At 33.9% G+C, this 26,243-nt stretch overlaps 1 protein-coding gene across 3 annotated transcripts in view; it reads right to left on the minus strand.

Annotated features, from left to right (window-relative positions):
• Positions 1 to 26,243, minus strand: part of LOC130450533 (unconventional myosin-IXa-like) — a 73,711-nt gene that overhangs the window by 46,285 nt on the left and 1,183 nt on the right. For all 3 annotated transcript variants that reach the window (XM_056788993.1, XM_056788996.1, XM_056788995.1), the window contains exon 2: positions 20,852 to 21,829. In XM_056788993.1, coding sequence (XP_056644971.1) covers positions 20,852 to 21,708 — 857 coding nt within the window. In that variant the 5' untranslated portion in view covers positions 21,709 to 21,829. The remainder of the gene's footprint in view (positions 1 to 20,851; positions 21,830 to 26,243) is intronic.

Consider the following 26,243-nt stretch of genomic DNA (forward strand, 5'->3'; position numbering starts at 1 on the left):
CAGAAAATTATTGTGATAGTCCGGTAAAAGCTTTTGGTCAATTGGTTTCTATAGTAACCGAATTTTGTATTATTTAAAACTATAAAATAACTTTTGACGTTTAGTTGAAAACGCGACATTTATTATAAAATGGATATTCAAAATTATGCATTTGATTGTGAATAATATGAAGTACAACAATGCCCGTTTAAAAAAAAAAATATTGTACGTAATACGTCCCGAAAGTGGTTTTTTACTGGACTCGCCTGCGGCTCGCCCTGCAATTTGCCCACTCGTCCAGTAAAGGACGAATTTTTGATCCTGTACTGTAAAATCGACTTTATATTACTAATTTGAGTCCGGAAAATTGCACTTTACAGTACTTTTAAATTCTCACAATCCCAATTCAATATATCTGCCTTTATTTACAATGTTACCTGTTTTACCTTTCATGTTTTAATATAATTTTGCTTTTTATTTAAAACCAAAAACTGTATGAAAAAAACATATTACGATATACGTCCTTGAAGTTATTATTACAGTACTCGATTGGAGATTATTGACTCGGCTCCTTCGTCGCCTCGTCCATCCTCCATCAATCTCGTACCGTACTAAATCACTTCCCGGACTTATAACGTAAATAACTATTACGGCGCTACTGCCTCTTACTGTTCTTGAGACGTATGCAAAATGGCAGGAGCTTGAAAATCGTGTATTTGGGACTTCTGCCTTCTTAATATAACTTGTCAATCGTCCTGCTGATTTAAAAGGAGAACTGATTTTATATAAGCATCATAACTTTTCTAAGCTACGAATCAGAAAATCGCAGAGTGAAGATTTTCGGTAAAATTTTCCGATACCTAGGAACCAGAAGTCTTGGCAACATTTTTCCGATCATTTTAAACCGAATACGTTTGGTTTAGTTGGGAGGAATCGGAAAATCACGTTGATATTTTAGCCCTTAGAGCCCTACTCTCCTACTAAAAAAAAAATTGTTAATAAAATAGATGATAAACATGACAGGAATCATAAAATTGCGGCAGAACCCATTCTTTGCAAATAAAATCTTATTTCCCAGGAAAATTTCAATGGAAAGGCTTTTCCCAATAGGTGTATTGGAAGATGTGGAACGATCGAATGGCCGGCTATATCCCCCGATTTCACTCCTCTAGATTACTTCTTATGGGGTTATTCAGAATCTAAAATATATTTTAATAGACTAGACAATATTGCTGATTTAAAAGTTGGGATAACGTAAAGTTATGTAATAGAAACATTATCAAAATTTTACATCTTAACAAATATATTTCTCAGTTATGATTGCACAAAATTTATTGCTGAACGGAGGACTAAAATCTTTTATTCATTTAAAATTTACGAGAGGGTGCTTATAATTCAAAGAGGGTGCTGGAGGGAGATAATATTTCCATACGAATCGACGTGTTTCAGGTTTTTTTTGACATAGTACATAATAACGCTAAAATTGAATTTATTTTATATTGTATAAAATTCTATAAATTAAACAAATAATCGGGGCGTTACTACTTATCCCCAATACATTAAACTATCATTAAAATCTTAAATCTTTATAAAATGCAACAAAAACTTATTGTTATGGTGAATGATATAATGTTTATATTATTTTTGTTAATCCAATTCCAACACGTTTTGGATGTTTATTAAAATGAAAATAATAAAATGTTCCACATGGTTTACTGATACTTTAATATTTAAAATTAGATCGAGCCGAGAAACAAAAAAAAATGAACGTTTTATATACTGTGCCATATTCACATTTAAATCCGGCTGTGATCGTATTATATGTGTCAGTTGTTAGCTAATGAATGAAACTTTCAAATACTATATTAAGATCATGACAATACAGGCAGGGGCGGCTAGTGCTTCGAGTTCTCAAAAAAATTAAGAACTGAAGAATGATAATTACATAAATTTAATTAATAATAAGCTAAATTATACATTTTCTGTTACCTATTTAAAAGAAAATTTGGTAAATAACCATTTACAATAATCCACCTACCTTTCGGTTTATACTTATTGCGTGCTCTGCTCGCTTTTTCGATGACTTACGTTATAATCCCCGTGGGCCAAAACATTATGGCATGATTTAACTGAAGAAGTTGGCGGTATTCGGTATCGGCGCTGCACGATATACATGGTAGGTTAGATTCCGAGTAAATAGCTTTTCGAACTGTCTAGTTTTTTAAGACGATTGGTACTAAATAACAATATACTTTAATAGAGTTTATGTTAGTTTATGCAGTATGGAAGTTGAATTAATTGGTAAAAATACCAATAAATTTTGGGAATATTTATAGGAAAAAAAATGGAGCAGTTTTCAATATAAATGGTCAACGTAACCATCCTGGCGTTATTAATAATGTTTATTATATTAAAATTTATTTATGTCTCACAAAAGCACAGACCCAACGTGAAAATTTTCCGAGGCCCAGGAGCAGTTACACCCTAGGATACGTCCTGCCAACTTTAAAACTGATCATTTTTTTAAAATAACGGAAAATCAATTATTTTTCTTGCATTTTCAAATGTATGGCTTTTTCCAGGAATCGTAAGTACTTTCTATATTCTTTCAGTACTCCGAAAAGCAGGAATCAGAAAATCACAGACAATAACCGGTCCAATCCCTCCCGGTCTAGTATAACCATACATGGTATCTAGGAAGGCAATCTACTGTTGCAACTGAAAAAATACCTAGGGATCAGTAGAGTAAGTATTTACAGGAAACACCCCAAATTGTAAGAGGAAACTAAAGCAGAACCGACGAATCTATTCATTTGGATCGCGGTTCCATACTTACACAAACCCAGCCGAGGCGTTTGGAATCAAATCTCCAACGTCGAGATCTCAGCGATGCAGCGCCGTTTCCTGAGTCTTAACTCGTTCTTTTTGTCTAGAAACAGCAAAGCGATCGGATCTCTAACGCCGAGATCTCAGCGATGCAGCGCCGTTTCCTGAGTCTTAGCTCGTTCTTTCTGTCTAGAAACAACGAAGCGATCGGATCTCCAACGCCGAGATCTCAGCGATGCAGCGCCGTTTCCTGAGTCTTAGCTCGTTCTTTCTGTCTAGAAACAACGAAGCGATCGGATCTCCAACGCCGAGATCTCAGCGATGCAGCGCAGTTTCTTGAGTCTTAGCTCGTTCTTTTTGTCTAGAAACAGCGAAGCGATCGGATCTCCAACGCCGAGATCTCAGCGATGCAGCGCCGTTTCCTGAGTCTTAGCTCGTTCTTTTTGTCTAAAAACAACGAAGCGATCGGATCTCCAACGCCGAGATCTCAGCGATGCAGCGCCATTTCCTGAGTCTTAGCTCGTTCTTTCTGTCTAGAAACAACGAAGCGATCGGATCTCCAACGCCGAGATCTCAGCGATGCAGCGCAGTTTCTTGAGTCTTAGCTCGTTCTTTTTGTCTAGAAACAGCGAAGCGATCGGATCTCCAACGCCGAGATCTCAGCGATGCAGCGCCGTTTCCTGAGTCTTAGCTCGTTCTTTCTGTCTAAAAACAACGAAGCGATCGGATCTCCAACGCCGAGATCTCAGCGATGCAGCGCAGTTTCTTGAGTCTTAGCTCGTTCTTTTTGTCTAGAAACAACGAAGCGATCGGATCTCCAACGCCGAGATCTCAGCGATGCAGCGCAGTTTCTTGAGTCTTAGCTCGTTCTTTTTGTCTAGAAACAGCGAAGCGATCGGATCTCCAACGCCGAGATCTCAGCGATGCAGCGCAGTTTCTTGAGTCTTAGCTCGTTCTTTTTGTCTAGAAACAGCGAAGCGATCGGATCTCCAACGCCGAGATCTCAGCGATGCAGCGCCGTTTCCTGAGTCTTAGCTCGTTCTTTTTGTCTAGAAACAGCGAAGCGATCGGATCTCCAACGCCGAGATCTCAGCGATGCAGCGCAGTTTCTTGAGTCTTAGCTCGTTCTTTTTGTCTAGAAACAGCGAAGCGATCGGATCTCCAACGCCGAGATCTCAGCGATGCAGCGCCGTTTCCTGAGTCTTAGCTCGTTCTTTCTGTCTAAAAACAACGAAGCGATCGGATCTCCAACGCCGAGATCTCAGCGATGCAGCGCCGTTTCCTGAGTCTTAGCTCGTTCTTTCTGTCTAAAAACAACGAAGCGATCGGATCTCCAACGCCGAGATCTCAGCGATGCAGCGCAGTTTCTTGAGTCTTAGCTCGTTCTTTTTGTCTAGAAACAACGAAGCGATCGGATCTCCAACGCCGAGATCTCAGCGATGCAGCGCAGTTTCTTGAGTCTTAGCTCGTTCTTTTTGTCTAGAAACAGCGAAGCGATCGGATCTCCAACGCCGAGATCTCAGCGATGCAGCGCAGTTTCTTGAGTCTTAGCTCGTTCTTTCTGTCTAGAAACAACGAAGCGATCGGATCTCCAACGCCGAGATCTCAGCGATGCAGCGCAGTTTCTTGAGTCTTAGCTCGTTCTTTTTGTCTAGAAACAGCGAAGCGATCGGATCTCCAACGCCGAGATCTCAGCGATGCAGCGCAGTTTCTTGAGTCTTAGCTCGTTCTTTTTGTCTAGAAACAACGAAGCGATCGGATCTCCAACGCCGAGATCTCAGCGATGCAGCGCAGTTTCTTGAGTCTTAGCTCGTTCTTTCTGTCTAGAAACAACGAAGCGATCGGATCTCCAACGCCGAGATCTCAGCGATGCAGCGCCGTTTCCTGAGTCTTAGCTCGTTCTTTCTGTCTAGAAACAACGAAGCGATCGGATCTCCAACGCCGAGATCTCAGCGATGCAGCGCAGTTTCTTGAGTCTTAGCTCGTTCTTTTTGTCTAGAAACAGCGAAGCGATCGGATCTCCAACGCCGAGATCTCAGCGATGCAGCGCCGTTTCCTGAGTCTTAGCTCGTTCTTTTTGTCTAAAAACAACGAAGCGATCGGATCTCCAACGCCGAGATCTCAGCGATGCAGCGCCATTTCCTGAGTCTTAGCTCGTTCTTTCTGTCTAGAAACAACGAAGCGATCGGATCTCCAACGCCGAGATCTCAGCGATGCAGCGCAGTTTCTTGAGTCTTAGCTCGTTCTTTTTGTCTAGAAACAGCGAAGCGATCGGATCTCCAACGCCGAGATCTCAGCGATGCAGCGCCGTTTCCTGAGTCTTAGCTCGTTCTTTCTGTCTAAAAACAACGAAGCGATCGGATCTCCAACGCCGAGATCTCAGCGATGCAGCGCAGTTTCTTGAGTCTTAGCTCGTTCTTTTTGTCTAGAAACAGCGAAGCGATCGGATCTCCAACGCCGAGATCTCAGCGATGCAGCGCAGTTTCTTGAGTCTTAGCTCGTTCTTTCTGTCTAGAAACAGCGAAGCGATCGGATCTCCAACGCCGAGATCTCAGCGATGTAGCGCAGTTTCTTGAGTCTTAGCTCGTTCTTTTTGTCTAGAAACAACGAAGCGATCGGATCTCCAACGCCGAGATCTCAGCGATGTAGCGCAGTTTCTTGAGTCTTAGCTCGTTCTTTTTGTCTAGAAACAGCGAAGCGATCGGATCTCCAACGCCGAGATCTCAGCGATGCAGCGCAGTTTCTTGAGTCTTAGCTCGTTCTTTTTGTCTAGAAACAGCGAAGCGATCGGATCTCCAACGCCGAGATCTCAGCGATGCAGCGCAGTTTCTTGAGTCTTAGCTCGTTCTTTCTGTCTAGAAACAGCGAAGCGATCGGATCTCCAACGCCGAGATCTCAGCGATGCAGCGCCGTTTCCTGAGTCTTAGCTCGTTCTTTCTGTCTAGAAACAACGAAGCGATCGGATCTCCAACGCCGAGATCTCAGCGATGCAGCGCAGTTTCTTGAGTCTTAGCTCGTTCTTTTTGTCTAGAAACAGCGAAGCGATCGGATCTCCAACGCCGAGATCTCAGCGATGCAGCGCCGTTTCCTGAGTCTTAGCTCGTTCTTTCTGTCTAAAAACAACGAAGCGATCGGATCTCCAACGCCGAGATCTCAGCGATGCAGCGCAGTTTCTTGAGTCTTAGCTCGTTCTTTTTGTCTAGAAACAACGAAGCGATCGGATCTCCAACGCCGAGATCTCAGCGATGCAGCGCAGTTTCTTGAGTCTTAGCTCGTTCTTTTTGTCTAGAAACAGCGAAGCGATCGGATCTCCAACGCCGAGATCTCAGCGATGCAGCGCAGTTTCTTGAGTCTTAGCTCGTTCTTTTTGTCTAGAAACAGCGAAGCGATCGGATCTCCAACGCCGAGATCTCAGCGATGCAGCGCAGTTTCTTGAGTCTTAGCTCGTTCTTTTTGTCTAGAAACAGCGAAGCGATCGGATCTCCAACGCCGAGATCTCAGCGATGCAGCGCCGTTTCCTGAGTCTTAGCTCGTTCTTTCTGTCTAAAAACAACGAAGCGATCGGATCTCCAACGCCGAGATCTCAGCGATGCAGCGCCGTTTCCTGAGTCTTAGCTCGTTCTTTCTGTCTAAAAACAACGAAGCGATCGGATCTCCAACGCCGAGATCTCAGCGATGCAGCGCAGTTTCTTGAGTCTTAGCTCGTTCTTTTTGTCTAGAAACAACGAAGCGATCGGATCTCCAACGCCGAGATCTCAGCGATGCAGCGCAGTTTCTTGAGTCTTAGCTCGTTCTTTTTGTCTAGAAACAGCGAAGCGATCGGATCTCCAACGCCGAGATCTCAGCGATGCAGCGCAGTTTCTTGAGTCTTAGCTCGTTCTTTTTGTCTAGAAACAGCGAAGCGATCGGATCTCCAACGCCGAGATCTCAGCGATGCAGCGCCGTTTCCTGAGTCTTAGCTCGTTCTTTCTGTCTAGAAACAACGAAGCGATCGGATCTCCAACGCCGAGATCTCAGCGATGCAGCGCCGTTTCCTGAGTCTTAGCTCGTTCTTTCTGTCTAGAAACAACGAAGCGATCGGATCTCCAACGCCGAGATCTCAGCGATGCAGCGCAGTTTCTCGAGTCTTAGCTCGTTCTTTTTGTCTAGAAACAGCGAAGCGATCGGATCTCCAACGCCAAGATCTCAGCGATGCAGTGCCATTTTCTGAGTATTAGCTCGCGCGACGTACTTTAATCTTTAGTTATATACAGTTTAGTTGATGTATTATACTAAGTTTAAGTTATTGAACTTTGTTTAATGTGCTACTACTCCGCTACTCTCGACACTACTGTTAGCGCCCATAGCGCCTCAGCAAAGAAAGCAAAAAACATACTTATTTGCATCGAAAACCTGGTATTAGTTTTCTGATCCTTGTTTAACAAATGAAAATCCTAAGTATATATTTTTTTATAGAGTAGATTGGAAATATTTTGAACAAACCGATTTTTACTGCAACTGTGAGATTTTACGGCAATATCAGCAATAATGTACAAGTTCATTTGCTGTTGGAAAGTTATTATAATTTTTTGATTATCCGGTTTGTAAAAAATTGAGATTTTGAAAATACATATTGGCTGACGAAAAAGTTATTTCGGTTTTCTGGCATGAAATAAAATAAATTTTTCAACAATGAATAGTTTTTAATCAATTATATATTTTCAATTTTGCTCAATGACCTTTTGCCATCTTTCTATCGACTTCATGATTTCGCACTCATAAAATAACTGGTCCTCATCAGCAAAAAACTGAACCAGGTGCGATTGAAGATCATAGGCATTTGTGGAAGTTTGACCATTCAAAGTATTCTGCAATCTACGAAATCAATGGTAATCAAATGATGTCAGATCATGGTTGTATGGGGGATGTGGCATCACTTCTTAACCAAGCTCCAATCGTTTCCCACGAGTTACCAAAGATATTATCATGGTGGAACACTAAACCTTTCCAATTTGACAATTCTGGCTGTTTTTCTTTAATCGCTTTATCCAGTTTGATTAATCGTTTACAGTAAACCTCAGAATTGATCGTTTGGTTCCTTGAAGGCAGCTAAAAAAACACAAAAACTTTGTAATCACGTCAAACTGACAGCATAAGCTTGTTTTGTAGTTTTTCAGCTTTCGATGTGGTTTGTGCTGGTTCATCGTGTTTGCTCAATGATCGTTTTCGAACTATAATACTGTACAAGACCGATTTTTCATCACCAGTGATGATTCTTTTCAAGAAAGGATCGGTTTCTTTCAAATCGTACAAGCTTCTTAACTAGCCCAAGACATTTTAAGTGCTTTTCAATCGTTGTGTACGATACATGTAGCCTCTTCGCAACCTCTCGAACAATTATACGACTATCCTCTTCAATTCGCAACCTCTCGAACAGTTTTATGACGATCCTCTTCAATTAAGACGTTGATTTGGTCATCATCAACTTCAGTAGGCCGACCAGAACGTTGCTCATCTTTGAGGGAAAAATCCCAGAACGGAATTTTTCATACCAATTCTGACACGTGCGGTCTGTTAAGCAATCAGCACCATAAACTTCACATATTTCTTTGTGAGCCGCAGCAGCTTCCTTTCCTTAAGGAAATAAAATAGTAAAATATGCCGGAAAAGTTCGTTTTTACACTTTTAAAATTAACCCACAACTTACAACGCTTCTCAAGCCTCAGTAAAAATCGAAAGTACCTCAAAGTTTATATAAAAAGTAGCTATTTTCATAAACAAATATGTAAAAAATCGTAATCTAAATTACACTGAAAATCCTTGATGAACTAGGATGCACAATTACATAACTGACGGTAAACAATCACAATGTTCTTTCAATTTTAATAAGCAGTTTAAGAAAAACGTTATATATGATTGCAAGTAGTTCTCTAGAAACTACATCTTAAGAAAAAAATATATATTACGATGAATCATGTTTAGTTATAAAAATAAGAACAATTATACTTAATTACAATTTAATTTGTAACAAGTGGTACTTTATTTTTATAACGAGATTTTTTATTAACATCATTAAGATGATTATTCTTGTGGGAATTTTGGGAGTTAAGATTTGTTAACAAGTTTCCAAAAAAATGTTTTTAGACGCTTTAAATTCTCTGAAAGATGCAAGGGCAGTTTGATTTTTCAATAAAGAATATCAAGTAATTTGATTTTAAAAAAAAATCAAGATAATCTCTATCTCTAAACACTTAGTTTAGACATATAGAGGGAGAAATTCACTTTGATTCGTTTGCATGTTATAGATCTAAAATAGCGGGCACGGGAATCATTCAAACGCGGAAAATCCAGGGCCGAAACGACCGAGGGGCCCAGGACAAAATTTGTCATTTAAATTACCCTGAAAATTAAATTAACTTTTGTATTGATGAATCTTTATCTTATCAATACTTGTTATAAACCCGCTCTTCCCTAAACACGTTTAGTACTATTGTCGTCCATAGGCCCTCAACTTAACTTTCCCCACAGCCTACAGCGGTGCTACGAAATATTTTATGTCAAACCTTTTCCGCCGCCGAAAACTATATTTGAAAGAGTTTTGTTGGAACATCCAGAGTACTTTGAACATTACCTTACATTTGATCTATTTGATTTTGTTATAGTGTGGCGGTTTTATCGGAGAAACGAATTGTGTGTTCACAGCCCACTATTTTGATAATTACGTTAAAAAATGGCACGTTACGGCACTTTTTTTAACGTAAAAGCGTGAAAAAATGAACTTTTTTTCACGCTTTTTAATCGATTCAAAAATTACATTCTTTTTGAATGCTAATGAATGAAACAAAAACGTTAATAATATAACAAACGTATAAAGACATAATTTTTTCGCATTTTTAATTTCAAATAAACTTTTTTTCTGTTTTTCAAAGTCTATATAGAGAGCAAAAAACAAAAAAAATTGGCCTATGGGAAGAATTTATCAATTTTTGTTGGGACTCAACGTGTTAAAGTTTATATTAATAATTATAGGACACACTGTATAATTTTTGAAGCTCGAAAAAATTAAAATCTTACTGGATATTTTATTCCGAGAATATTTCTAAATAAAAATATTACCGCAGTAATAATAATTGCAATACAATTTTCATTAATTCAGTCAAATATTGGAATAGGAAATAAGTTTTTAATAATCTAGGTGCGCAACCGCATTTTTTCTGATGATTCATTGAATTCTTCAAAAGATACTGTACCTTTCATAGTAATATCCATTAAAATTAGTTAGTACAATGCTATTAAACTAAATTAGTATGAAATTACTCAATAATTTTCAAACTTTACAATAAAACCGATATTTATTTACAGGGTGGTCAATAGAAAACGATATTAAATTGTAGAAAAAGAAATGTCAGTGTTATCTTGACAGGGTGTTTCATATAAAACTATAAAAAAAAATATAACAACAACCTACACCCTTTAACGAATAATTTTATATTCACGTTGAGTCATTATTGTAGTTATTGATATTATCAGATATTTTATACACTTGGGTTTAGGCCCTATCGGAACACTATTCAGAATATCTGTATTGTATTATGTCAATTAATCTATATACCACCAGTCAAAAGATTTTGCCCACCCCGTAGTTTATTTATTAAATTTGAAAATACGAAGTCTGACTATTAAATAACGAGATTACGCGCCTAAAGGGCGCCCTATTATAGTATTTGTGTAGTAGCGGTTTGAAACGAACGGTTTTTTTTCTCGTACCGAAATTCATGTATGACGCAAAACAGGAGCAACGTATCAATCTCAAATTTCTCGTTAAATTGAAAAATACTCCGACTGAGTGATATAAATTGTTGCAAGAGGCCTATGGAGACAATTCTCTATCTTGTGTGCGTCTCCGCGCGTAACCAAATCGTGCGTGCAGATTGTCGAATGAGCATCCGGATGATTGCCGAGGCTGTAAACGCCGATAAAGAAACGGTTAGAAAAATTTTACACGAAGAATTACACATACGAATTTGTGACAAAAAATCTGACTCCTGACTAAAAGCTCTTGCGTCAACGGGTCTGCTCAGATTTCCTTGAAAGGTTAGAAAAAGATCTGCTTTGAAAGAGACCCGATTTGAGTCAATGGAAGCGGTAAAGCAAAAAAAGGCAGGGCTCCAAAAGGCACTCACCAAAGAAGATTTCCAGCACTGCTTCGATCAATGGAAAAAACGTATGGAAAGGTGTGTGGCGAGGGGAGGGAAGTATATTGAAGAAGAGTATGCGAATATAGAATAATTTTTATAATAAAACCCTTTTTCGTAACCAGTCTCGTTATTTAATAGTCAGACCTCGTATAGTGATTTATTTTTTTAATAAATATTAGATATTTTACCAATGAATATGGTTCTATAACTGTAACTTAAAAACTTTACGTGTTACAATTGTTTTTTCATATTTTCGTATTCGTATAGGTCCATTTTATCACAATATGTTATTCATTCTTGTGTTACAACAAAAAATTTTTTGTTGTCGACCAGTGTATCTATTTTTACTTGCGTTGTTTGCTTCCAATATAAGTTTTCAATGCATCAAATCACCGTATGATCTATTTCAAGTCTTTTGAGGTGCAGAATTTGTTTGTGGTGTCGTACACTATCGAATGCCTTCTCGTACTCAATAAAGCATAGACATCTTTTCTTTGGTCATGGCAATTCTGGACTAATACTTACATGGCTGCTATCTCGTGTCTGAACACAAAATTTGATTCGCTCATATCTCTTTGGTGTATGATTTTTAGAAATATTTTTGAGGTACGACTCATCAGGCTAATAAGTCGGTGATTTTCGCACTTTTTTGCTTTGGTCTTTGGGGGATAAAAGTTGAACTCAAGATTATTGGAAACTTCACTATTCACTACAATATGCAACCTTTTTTCTATTTAATCTGTATCTATGACATTTTCCCATATATCCTTTATTCGTCGTCAAATGCGGTTTTAGATACGCAAGTTCCGCCTATGGATGATTTGTATGTATGTGTACTACAAAATTAGAGAGAAACCGATCTCGCAAACCATAACTACTGAGTCACAATTAAATAAAGCAATAAATCGTTCATTTCCTCGTCAGTAAATGGAACATGATATACACTTTTTAATGACCAAGTAACATTTCTTATGATATATTATTTATTCAATCAGTTTAGCTAGCTAACTTCATTAGAACAACAGATTGTGATATCTAATTTAATAGTTTCTTATGTATTTCAACCACAAGTTCGATGCAGAATCATTTTACAGCATAATGTATGCTAATAATAAAAATTCTTAAAGTGCAACTTATTTTCCAACAAAGAAATTATTAATAGGCCAGGGCATTTACGAAATTACGTGACAAAATTAATAGAAAAAAACAACGCCATCGTGTTCTAGGGGTTAAATAAAAGTTATGTGCATAAAATTCAACATTTTTTGACTATAATAAAACCATCAAAAAATCGGTACAAATTTAGTTTTTTGCGTTTTGCGCTGAACCTATGCAAGACTCGTCTTTGTTACTATGGACAATATTGTAGAGAATTGAAAAATCTTCAAAATAAGCTTTTATAAATTAAATTTCGATAATATGTTGCTTAGATAATTTAACCGAAAGGAGAAAATTTTCAATTTTTTAAATTGTTTATAATTTATTTAATTTTAAATATAAGGTTTCTTATTAACTGAAAATCGAGATTTCGATGTACTTAATCAATGCTCTAAAGAAGGGCCCTGTGGCCCCAATAGTTTTTGCAAAATGGTAATTAAACCATAGGAGGCCCTTTTTTTCAAAGGACCATTCTTGCTCACCAGATGGTCCTATTATCTTTGGGAAAGTCGCGTTGGAAAGAAGAAGAGTTGAACTAAAAATCAGTTTTTTGAATTTTTTTTTTGACCTCAAAAAAGGGGTAAAAAAATTTATAAACAATTTTTTGTTTTTTAAACATTTTATAAAAATATCCTAATATCAATGATATATTCGGAAAGCTGGCAGTTTAATTTGGGGCGAAATTAGACATTTTTTTTTTAAATTCAAATTCAAAAAAGGAGTATTTTCAAATTTTTTGTATGAAACTTATAACTGCGTTCAATTAAAGCAGTAAATACGAAATATTTCCCCATAAAATTAAGTATTTTCACTTAGAATGCAAAGTATTTTATGCCAGTATGAATAACTGTTTATTTAGGTAATAAATAAATCTTATAAAAAATTGCAAAAATCATAGAGGGGAAAATTCTGGGAAAATTATAATTTTAACAAAAAACTAATGTGACAGATAATTTTAGCTGAACGAGTTAGCTCAGTTTAAAAAAATATATTAAAATCGGCCCAATCGTTACTGAGATAATTAAAATTTTTCAGCGCTCCGCAGATTTGAGGTTTGTCGGAGCATTTTTGAGCGCGCCGACTTTGCTTCTTAGTGTCACTTATACTGCTACCAAATACACATTTTCAATAATAGATTATTGAAACTTTTATTGATAAAAATTTCCAGCTTCCCCTAGAAAATGACGCAACAAACATTCCTTAATATTTAAAAACAAAGCCGCAACAAATTTACTGTTTTACATGAACGCATTTATAAGTTTCATACAAAAAATTTGAAAATACTCCTTTTTTGAATTTGAATTTAAAAAAAAATGTCTAATTTCGCCCCAAATTAAACTGCCAGCTTTCCGAATATATCATTGATATTAGGATATTTTTATAAAATGTTTAAAAAACAATAAATTGTTTATAAATTTTTTTACCCCTTTTTTGAGGTCAAAAAAAAAATTCAAAAAACTGATTTTTAGTTCAACTCTTCTTCTTTCCAACGCAACTTTCCCAATGATGATAGGACCATCCGATGAGCAAGAATGGCCCCTTGAAAAAAAAAGGCCTCCTATGGTTTATTTGTCATTTTGCAAAAACTATTGGGGTCACAGTGCCCATCTTTAGAGCATTGATTAAGTACATCAAGATCTCGGTTTTCAGTTAATAAGAAACCTTTATACTTAAAATTAAACATATTATAAACAATTTAAAAAATTAAAAATTTTCTCCTTTCGGTTAAATTATCTAAGCTACAAATTATCGAAATTTAATTTATAAAAGCTTATTTTGAAGATTTTTCAATTCTCTTCAATATTTCCCATAGTAACAAAGACGAGTCTTGCATAGGTTCAGCGCAAAACGCAAAAAACAAAATTTGTACCGATTTTTTGGTGTTTTTATTGTTTAAAAAAATAATGCATAAACAAAAAATGTTGATTTTATGCACATAACTTTTATTCAATCCCTAGAACATGATGGCGTTGTTTTTTTCTACTATTAATTTTGTCATCAAAAACTTTTTTCGTAAGTGCCTTGGCCTATAATGTCTTCTTTGCAGTACTGTATTTTTATAATTACTAGTTTGTGGGAGTAGGATTCTCCATGGAAATATAATCATATTTAGTAAAATGGAACTCGAGAACAATAGAGAGAAAAAAAAATGCTTTATAGTCAAAAAATTGTTACAATTTGTAGACAAAAGCTTGTTAAAACTCAAAAACAAACTCAAATAGCTAAATAAACAAGGAAATAAAATAAAATTTCAATATACAGAAGAAAACCACAAAAATTATATGTAATAATTAGTATATAAGTCCATAGTAAAATTTAACCCAATATATAGCATGTCCGGAATTGAATATTATTAGAACAGAAGTCGTTTACAAAGTATAAGGCACTTTTCAGTGCCATAAAGTTATTGCGAAATGCGGGAAAATACTTTATCGATTTGATTTCAATTGGCAAATGATTGTGCATTTTTTTGCATTGTAAAATATTAAGCCCTCAAATAATTCTGGAGTAGGTAGATAAAGATCCTGCTCCGCGTCGTTCCCAAGTGGATAGCCGTGCAACGATCCTTCTGAAATTGGAGAAGCGTGCTTACGAGTTAAGCAAACGAATTCAAGGATAAATAAGGGAGGAAGAGTCAGAATTTTTAATTTTTTAAAGAAGTCCCTGAAGTGATCCATGCTATTTAGTCCGAGTTAATATCTAAATATTTAGCTGATGGCTTGAAAATGATACGTTTTCAGATGTACCCAATAGTTTTGAGAATATTGAGATAAAACAAAAGTACTCAAAAAAAAATTATGTATATATTGTGTATACAAATACACTGAAAAGTTAAATTATCGTTTACTGACGCCCCTGTTTTAGCCGTTGAAAATTTCTAAGAAGCACAAATAAATTTTTAAGGACAAAGATGGGCAAGTAAGGACAACTTAAAAAAAAACTAATAAGAGGCGGCAATTTTTTTGTCTATATTACCCAGTAAGTACTAGCCCCATCCATTTTCAATTGGCACACCTCTAAAGTTTTTATAAAGTAATATTTTTAAAGAAATCCTATTAATAAATAAGGTAAATGCACCAGTTATTGACAGTGTTCTAATAATTGACACCTAAAGGTAAATCTTAGCTAAATAAGCTAACTCCACATTTAAATCCATTTTCAACACAAACACTAAATAAATATGACATTTGGCAACACTGTACCAGCTATGAAACAAATCAGCTGATAACTGCCTGTCATTTCAAAATGTGAAAAGTTTCGTTACCATTTGGATGTGAAAATTTGAGGTGAGTTAAGGTAAATAAATCAAACATCATTTTTTTCCATAATTTATTTATGTTTGATTTATTTCATTTGTTCGAGGGTACAGTTTAAGAATGAATTAAAAGGATTTTAGATACGTTTTTATCAGTTAAACATATGATCTGAAGTTGGCGTTGGTATCAATGACTGGAATTCTCAACATATTTAATGTAACCATACCAAAGCATTGCAAGATTACACGGAAACCTCATGAATGAATGAAGCCCTAGAAGCTGTATCAAGAGACATACCTGTAGCTACGTCCGCCAGGTCATACTATGACCTTATATTACAAGTCAAGTGGAAAGCTGCCCGTAGAATGTCGTATAAGACCAAGTACAATTCTCGCCCCTGAAGAAGAATATTTGCTAGAACAATTGGTACTATCTTTGGCTAAGGCTCATAAACTATTAGATAGTGTACAACTTTTACTGCAAGAAAGGAAACGTCCGAATCCTTTTAGAAATTTAACTCCAGCACGATAAAAGGTATCAGAAGAGAAAAATGGACAATGTTTTGGAGAAATAAGAGCTTACCTGGAGTCTAAAGATCTATTATATGATACTAATGACACAACACGTGTTGACAATTGCGATGAAAGTGCGTTTTTACTTCAGCCGAAATGTGATAAGGTACTGACAATGAAGGGCGACAAAAACATCTATATTGCTAGAACCAACGATGATAAGAAAAACCGTATAGTTTTAGAAAAGCATTATTTCTCATAAAAGTCAAAAACAGATTGGCCAACTAACATCTAGAAAATATAGTGACAATTTTTTCCATTTTGCTGATAGAAGCTTCACCTAACAAAGCTGGTGCAGAAAATCCATCGGGATAAATAAATACTGACATATTCCATTTGTTTTTGAAATATTGTCAGATACAAGTTTACTCTAGACATCGAAGTTCTTATATAAGACACAAAATTCATATCTTGATTAAATAATCAAACTTTACTGATCAATAGCCATAGGCTACAACCTCTTGATGTCACCATTATTGAAGAAAGTTTGTGATAAGGCTTCAAATGTATGTATAGATCCAGGAATTACGTTTTCTATTTATGACCTTTACTCTCTACCATTGGAAAAGTTTTTCCAATAGCTCCCACAAACATTATAAGCAGCTTTTAAATGACTAGAATATTCCCATTCAATTCCTACATTCTTAAGGATGATTTTTTTGTCTTCTGCATTAACTGACCGCCCAGAACCCAAGAGAACCCCTTATTGAAAGTGAAGAAAATGCCTTTGAATCAGTCTAACTTAGCCAGAAACGAGACTTACAACGAAGACGAAAATATTTCCAAAAGTAAATGTACTTAAAGCCTCCAAAAGACACGAATCTGCGGGATAATATTAAACAATACTTTTAGGCTGTTCACTAAAGTAGATAAAGTTCATTCTATAAAAAAAATCTGTTTGTTTACTTTGATAAATTGTAGTGACCAAGTATCCCTAAAATCCTGATCAAGTATCTCCTATTGGGTACACTTTTGCAGTTTTTATTTTTAAAAAATATGAAAAATTGTAAACAATAAGTTATTTTTATCTATGGCTGAAAATATGTTTTAAAATAGTACCAAAATACATATTATGTAACTATGATCAACAACAGTCCCCGTCTCCCCTCTGTGTTTTTCTTCCGAGTTGTACCATCTTTTCCATCGCGATTTTTATTGGCAATTTATAAATAAATATTTGTTACAACTACACATTGTCATCAAATAACTATTACATGATAATAAGTAGTTAATCTAATTTCAGAAAGATACTAAACTTTAGTAGTATAAACAAGTCAGGTAAATAATTATTATGGAACAAGAATTATGTGGACAGAGTAATTATATACATGGGAAGTTTAGGGTTGGCCAAGGTCAACTGGGAGTGAAAATCGAGACCAAAACAAAGTAGGTATAAAATTCGCAGAGGGTATGATACTGAGAATTGAAATGATGAACATAATAACAACACCTGGGAACAATTTACATTAAGTAAACTAAAAACAAGAGGTATTTTGTACATTCAATATTCTACTTTAGTTACACACCTGACAAAGAAAAATAACAAGGTAAAAACGTGAAAATGATGTCAGATGAGAAGAAAATTATCGATGCTATTGGAAACTGTTTGAATTATAATAATGAAGCATAGTAAGTGACAAAATATGAACCAGGTTGTTGTTATTGATTGGAATTTTTAGAAACAGAATTTATTTATTTATCCACATATAATACCTTAAATAAAGAAGATAAAATAGTTGTTTTATCTATAACAACATAAAAATTAATACTAACAAATATGGTAAAATTGTTTAAAATATAGTAAACAGAAGTAACTATAACACCTGCAAACATGGATTACATTGACCAAGGTTGTGTTTAAAGGTTATTTTAATGTACATAAAAATTATTTTAAGATTTTTTTATGCGAATAAACACTCAGGAAAACATTAAATTTGTTTGTGTGTAGTAAAATTTCTATTAGAAATAATATTGTATAATCACAAAATAAAACAAAACCACAGGATACAGTTTCCAAATTGCAATAGAATTTTAAGGTTAATACAAATTGTGTTAGTGGAAACTGAATTATACAGATAAACTTGAAGTTGGAAAAATAATCCATATATATTAAGAGAGGTCCCCTACCATATTGTTCCGAACTCATCTCCGCCTTAGAGCCGGTCCTGCTTGGGTATAGTAGAATTTTAAAATTGGGCGGAGGCGCTGCCATTGATAAAACACCCGGAATTCATTTGATCTTTGTTTTTATATCAGTTTTTATAGCGAGCAGTTTATTTACATTGTTTCTTTTGAATACTTTCTAGAAAGGTCTATTTATTTATTTGTTTTATTTCTTTATTTTTCTAGGACCTTTGGAATTCTTTTGGGATATATATGAGGAATTTGTGTAGCGCAGTTTAGTTCAGTCTATAATAAATAGTCGTAGTGAACAGTGAATTATAAGTTAGTGTAGTGAATAAATTAAGAACGCAAGAGACAGTGTTTATTAATTCACTCCACGAATAGAAAGAGTGTAAATAAATACGAAAAACGTTACAATATTAACTTAGGGTAGCCAAATGCAACATCTAGGCAACGAAAGGGGCTACCGTGACGGACCTGGTGGTATATTTTGTTGCTTTCAGAAGGTATACAGGAATACCCCCCGATCGTTTAACTTAATAAACTCTTTTGGATTATTTACAGTATTAATTACAGTAGTCAACTGTAATATTTCGGTGGCGAAACGAGCTGGAGACACGAATTAAGGATAAATAAATACCTCCAAGAAGTTGGCATCAAACTTTGAAGTTACAAAAATTTTGAAGGTTGTTCTACTTCGTTCCAAAATAGCATAGTGTTGAGGATGATACTTTTGTAGAATACTGATAAATAAAAACGATTTTAAGATGGCACTGCACTTTTAAGGTGTTTGTTCTGTATTGTTCCAAAATATAGATTTCAAAACAATTATTTTTCAAATATTTTGCGATAAATAATTTTTGATCTAGCACTGCACTTTCGATCTATCGCGATTATGATTATTGATTCAGTTGTTTCCAATAAGCCCTCAATTGTTCCAGAATATTGCTTTTAAATAAAAATTCTTTAGAAATTTAAAAAAAATTAATTATATTATTTAACTAATTACCCACTGCCACTTCAATTGTGAGAAATCACTATTATATGAACTGTTCTAGATTTTTCCTAGATTTTAGCAGTTGTTCTAAGTTTGATCTACTTTGGTCCGGAATGACATATGGGCGAGAACAAAACTTTTAGAGAAAAGTGAAAAAAGCCGATGTATTGAAAATGCACTAACAACACAAAATTGAATTTTTTCTAAATTTTTTAATAAAAAGTTTCTTTCGAAGGTGCTATTGTAAAAAAATGCGGAGAAGCCTCGTAAAAACTAGGAAAAAGTTAGAGCACCTTAGAACAATTCATATGATAGTAATTTCGGGAAATTGTGGTGGCAGTAGAGTAGTAGTTAAATAATATAATCAATGTTCTCAAAATTTTCATTTTTTTTATTCGAAAGCAATGATCTAGAACAATAAAGAACAAACTTCAAACGACTAAGGACAAAGAACCCCTATAAAATCGACTGGCTCAAGTCAAAAGAATGGACTAAAAATGTAGGGGCTTTTTAGGTGCACCAATCAAATATCAGGTGCATTTATAGTTTTTGAATAATTAAAAAAAAGGTTTTTAAAACTTAGCAATCCCTATTTCAATAAAAATTATTTCCCTATTTTTGTTCATAAGAATAATAAGAATTAAGTGCTTATTAAGTGCAACAGATCCTTTTCAAAAAGTTTATATTCAAATTTTAACCTACAAAAATTCCTTGAATGACTTTTGTTTCTATGACCTCATTAGTGGTGGATTTTGTTGAAGCGAGTGCTTGTTCCAATATCAAATCGATTTTAAATTATGTGTGGTGCTAGCTTAACTATTATTCTTCGCAAAATTTGTGAAAAATGAGTTTTTCTAATGTTTCATTTTGGAACAATACAGAACAAACCTAGAACAGCCCGAAACAACCACAGCTTAACTATTATTTTCCGCAAAATTTTGAAAAATGCATTTTTTTCTATGCTAGTTTTTGGAACAAAACAGAACAACCCAAAACAACCACCAAATTCGCGATGTCTTAAAAATATGGTCCCAATTCAAAAATAGGATTTTTCAATTATGTCCAAAAGTAAAATACACCTAGAACAACTACTACAACCTACCAATTTTTTTGAGAAGCAATTGATCAAAATCGCAATTGGTCAAAATTACGGCGTTAGCTTAGAAATTACTTTTTGCAAAATTTGTAACAAATAATTTTTTTCCAACACTAAATTTTGGAACAATATAAAACAATTCTAGAACAACAGTCAGAATCGCTTTAACTGAAAAGTGGCTACCACCTCAATTTTTTTTTATTTTCTGTAAAAGTTTCATTCTCATCCCTAAGTCGTTTTAGAACAAATTAGAACAAACCTAAGCAACCTGTTATTTTGGAATTTCTAGAACCGTTGGTGATATTCATACTGAATTCACTGTTTACACCACCACTAACAATTACACAGTCTGACGCGCGTTTCTATAACCAAGTTATCATATTCAGAGACTGAAGGTAAACCAATATACTTCTTAGGTAGAGAAAATCCATTTCTTCTTTTCAAGGTAAACTGATACCTTCAGTCTCTGAAGACGCTAATTTAGTTATAGAAACACACGTTAAGAACAGTGTAATTTTGAGTGTTGTTGTAAATAGTATGTTCACCAAACAGCCTGGAAAATCTCCAAAATTTTCGGAACTTGTAAGTTTGGTGTTAACTCCTCGGGAGTTAGATAAATGGATTCATAGTTTGAATTGAGTATTGGAGTAATCAAGTTCACCTACCTTGAATTATTATTATGAGCAGTCTTGGCATTTCCAAAAGCTTCTAGAACAGGACCAGCACTTAAAATAGTTTGTTCAACTCCACTACCGTGCGATCCCTTTTGACTTAACGCAGTTAGGTGATGCAACAAAAAATTAGTACTTTCAGTCTTTCCCGAACCACTTTCACCACTAATAACTATACATTGATTTTTTCTGTCTTTCAACATACAATGGTAAGCTGTATCTGCTACCGCGAATATATGTGGAGGCAGGTTAGGTCCTAAACGCCTATTCTGATATAGTTTCACATATTTAGGATTGTATATCGGATAAAATTTAAACGGGTTTAAGGCTATTAAAATAGATCCGACGTAAGTGTAAATGTGTCCTGCTACAAATCTTGCTCTCAAATTATCAAGCAACGTTTGTTCGTTAAGATCTGGCAGTTGACACAAATCAGGATATTCCCTATCTTTCGGCTGATACAGGAATCTATGAAAATAATCCTTTATGAGCTGAGGATCCATCACAAACTGATCCCTCCATGCATAATCATTTACTTTTTCCCTCAAATAGAATCTGTATGAAGAGTGATCTGGTCTATGTTTTGGCCATAACATCATAAGTTGTACAGGACTCTCGTGAGGTGAAAGGCTCCTTTCTTTACATTCCTGTCCGAAATCATCACCTATCACTTCGGCTAGTTCATATGAAGCACTGTCATGCATTAGAGATAGCCTATCAACTATGCAAGAGACTATCTCTTCAGATGTCGTCTGCTTACTAGCTTCAACTGACAAAGCTTCATAGAGTGCTGAAAGGGCACCTACGTAAACCTGGACAATATATCGATTATTTTCTGTGCTATGCATCATGATTGATTGATGGGTATTGTTGAGAAAACACTATCAGATTCAGTAAACATCTTTGGTAGTTTTCAGTTTTTTCAGCTTTTTTGATGGTTTCAATTTCATGATTCCTCAATGTTTATTAATCCTAAAAACAAAAATTTAAATTACAAAATTGAATTGCAGTTCAATTGAAAATAATTATATTAATATGATGGCAAAAAATTAATGATCACACAATCAAAAAGAGATTGTTTATTAGTGAGACATTACTAGATTTTCTTAGACATTCACCAAATGTAAATCAGATGAAGCAACTTTCCGTTAAAATGAATGAAAAAAATCTTTAGAGTTTGAAAGAAATGCCTTAAAAATGAATATTTGCTGTGATGTCTACAAATGCAACAAATGTAAAAAACTTCATATTACTGAACAGTGAACTAAAATCCCTTTCCAACAAGGTGCAGCATGGCCCCCTTTTCTTATTTAAAATTTTCGAGGAGGTGCTGGAGGGGAATTATATTTTCATACTGTAAATTGTTAATTTAAGAATAAAAATCTACGCATTTCTGGTTTGTTTCACATAGTATATAATAACGCTAAAATTGAATTTATTCCATACATATGGACAGCATTGTATTTCTGTAAACGGGAAATTCACAATGACCACTGATGAAACTGATTTTAACAATATCTTGTTATGTAATTTTTGCAACAGCTTTGAAGAATATGTAATCAAGCATAATAATTTGAACGATTCGTGAATAACAATGTAAATTTACAAGAAGACCGATTAGACAAGAAGGATGACTTATAGATTGCTTTCAAAAATTCCATATTCGACTGTTCTAATATTTACACACCCTGTATCGTTCTTAAATATGAGTTCTTATTTGTATACAATGAAAAAGAAGACTTGACCTAATACAGGTTATTTAATAGACCAATAATTTAAATAATATTTATAAATATGATTGTAATCATAATAGATAGCCGAGATAATAATTTTTCAAGTAGATAAAAACTTATATTGTAGAAGGATCCAACTTGTTTTTAAAATTTTAGGTTGAATGTTCCAAGGATTTTAAAACCACATATCACTATTAGGATCTGGATAAAAAATAAGGATCTCTATAGTGTTTTCTAATTTATTTTCAGCTTTGCAAATTATTTTTTTCACTGTAAACTTTGAGTGTCTAAATCCAATCCCATTTGAACATATTTCAGTAGTTTTGTAATGATTAATATTAAGTTTTAGTGGAAAGTTAGGAAACTGTGCTTGGACCATAAATAAAAAAAAATTTCATTATATAGATTCATACATAGATCTAAATATGGTAAATCAATTTTAATTCAATATCATCCTCACATAATAAATTTGGCAACAATAGAAATCAACATATCATGGGCTTAGTACAACTAGGAAACTTGACTTTTTTGGAAATAATGTTACATACTGGTTTGTAAGCTATGATTCAGTTCTTTCTAATGCTATAACTAGATAAGTTGTTCGACATTTCAATTGGTGGCGCTAAATATGTTTAGAAATAGGTATATCTTAAATAAAAATAATTCTTGTCACTACAACCAGCTATTATCTAGTTCTTGCTGGACCAAGGCCTGACTAAATCAAAGTTATGCTATGTGTTTGACTGCCTAACAGGAGTTACCACATTTAAGTACCATAAATTCTTGGTTATTGGTCATAGCAAAATGCAATGTGACTCTATGGGAGACAAACCTTACATTATCCACAAAATATCCTTTGCGAATTTCTGGAAAGCATAAGCTTGTAATAGTAACTTGACTATTCGGAAAGAGGTTTTAAATGGTAAGGTGGTAAGCTGGCAAAAAATGTGTTGGCTAAGGTTTTCTAAAGAGCATCCATTTACTATAAGATTTAAAGATAATTTTGAAGGAGAGTTTAGAACCATTGACTGTACCAAAAGAACAAGATACAACAGCCATTTTTGATTGGCCTAAATAAAGTGTTTGCATGTAGAATCATTGAGAATATCAGTATATTGATTTAAACTTTCTTTTTACATCTGTCCCTCCAGCAATAAATTTTGAATACAACCGTTTAATGAAAATATTCCTCACAAAGAAAATACCAAAAATAAAAAACCTGAAAACCAACGTGACCAGGAACTAGAAGAATATGGATCTGGGATTTACTAATTTACTTATTTTTTAAAGATACGAAAGGAAAAGAATTTAAAGCTCAGGCTATATTTTCATGTAAGTTGGTTTTTTTTATTTATTTGGATAACTTTTTATACTCAAAAGTTATAAGAATTTGTTTTTTATGTTTTTGTAACATTAAATATTTAAAAGTAAATAACGCATTGATCTTATTAACAACTAGGTAACTGGATAAAATATTAATTGCATTGTCAAATATCTGGATATCACTTTAGAAGCTATGATGAAATCCTCACATCAAAAAGAGAGAATTATCTAACAAAAATTTAAGTACAATCGATTCCTTCAATAAAATTAAGTGTGAGTGTAAAGCAGAGTAAATCACTCATTTATTGTAACACTCAGTATATTAATTTATTTATGAGTCCAAGATATTTGTGATGTCCTATTCTGGATTTAATAATAATTAATTCAATTCTCACATTATTAAGCAAAATAAGAATTAAATTTAATCAATAATAAAACGGATTATATATTTTGTAGAGATAAGTCTTCTTATATTATCTATATAAAGTTTTACGACATAAAAATTATTAGTTGCCTTTTTTCTCAAATTGTAATAAATAATATTAAGTACCTGGAAGTGTCATCATGTTGTGAGAGGTTTACATGTCCTAAAATTTTTTGTAGATACATTTAACATATAAGAATGTATTTTAAGATCAAATTATTGCTTTATTGCAAAATTGTTAAACTATCAATCTATAATAAAGTGAATCATAAGAATATGTTGAATTTTATTTCAGTCATTGCCTTTATACATACACTACCGATCAAAAGTAAATAAAAACAATATAGGTATAGATATGAATATAGTAATAATAAAACTACAGTCTTTAATAGTAGATCCATCAAGGTGACACCGTCTAATCCGCAAAATTCATTAAAAAATTTTTGCAAAATTTGCAGTTTTAAAACCACAATTTTGTTGGTTGTGCCGTTTGAATCAGATATCAACATAGAGTCAACTGAACCAAAACTTGTTTATGCATGTAGGTACTACCAAAATTTAAAAAATTTTGGCTCCTAGCAATTATTTTCTCCATACATGCTAGCAACAAAATAGAAACTTATTATCTGATGATCATCACTGCCAGTCACGATCTTTTCTATACATGCTATATTAAACTGGACTTGCTAAATCAAAGATGTAGAGGATAATTAATTGCTACATCGAACAATGTTGAAATGTGCCTAGAGAATTAGCCGATTTTTAGTTTCCATTTTGTTCCTTACCTGTCTAGTACATTTGTGCATTGTTCAATGTAGCAACAAACTTATTTCAGCATTTTTTGTTCAGCAAGTCAAGTTCAAGCTAGCAAGTGTAGAAAAAATTGTGATAATCCGCCTATTCTAAGTTTTTATTTTATTGCTCATTCTCTAGACTCATTCGACTTTGTTCAATGTAAAATAATAAAAATAAAATAAAATAATAAAACAATAAAAAAATTTGTTGAAGTGTATTATTTTGAAATTTAATGAATGGATTATGGGGTGGGCAGAAACTGTTAACCAGTAGTATATATACTAGTGTCAAATCATATTTGGATAGACTAAAAGTAGTCTTTTCAATTGATAGAGACATAAATTCAAAATAATTTATCTACAAAACTATACCAGTTTAATTAATTAAATTTCTAATTATAAGATATTGTTTAATATTGTACAAAAAAATTGCAAGAAAGTACTTGATTTCAAGTAAACAAAATTATTCTATATTTTGATACATTAGATGGGAATAATTTAATGTTAATCAAATATCTATTCAATAAGTACTTGAACCAAATAGATAAAAACTTATGTCATAAACCAAAATAGAGTGAGCTAGTGGACATGAACACTAAATACATAATTGAATCCACTTAAGTGGTGTAAGTGAAAGAGTTATCAGATGAAAATTGATCTGAAGATCACTTTTAAGTATACATAAAACACTGAAATTATGCTTAATAACAATAACTGATTGTCTTATTTCAGTTACAATCAGTCCCTATGTTGTTTATTGTGAATTAAGTAAATAAATAATTTTGCAAGTTTGTAAACTATAAAAAAACAATAAAGATTCCTTTTATGGACCTGCTTCATAAGGTGAAATAAAAAGGTTCGCAAACTTTTGTTAGAGATGTGAAAAAATTTAATACTAATGCAATTAATGATGTCAATTATCACATGTACAAACATTAAAAGATTTAAAATAACTTTTGTTGAATAAATCAGTAAATTCTTTAAATTTCTAAGGATTTCTGATTCATAATTTTCTGAAATAATCAGATTGGGTCTTAAGGTCATTATTTAATGATTCAGTGGTATCAAAGTGAAATATACATTCATTGTATTAAACATATTATATTGTATTT

This window comes from Diorhabda sublineata, chromosome 11 (assembly GCF_026230105.1).
Source record: "Diorhabda sublineata isolate icDioSubl1.1 chromosome 11, icDioSubl1.1, whole genome shotgun sequence".
Taxonomy (NCBI): domain Eukaryota; kingdom Metazoa; phylum Arthropoda; class Insecta; order Coleoptera; family Chrysomelidae; genus Diorhabda; species Diorhabda sublineata.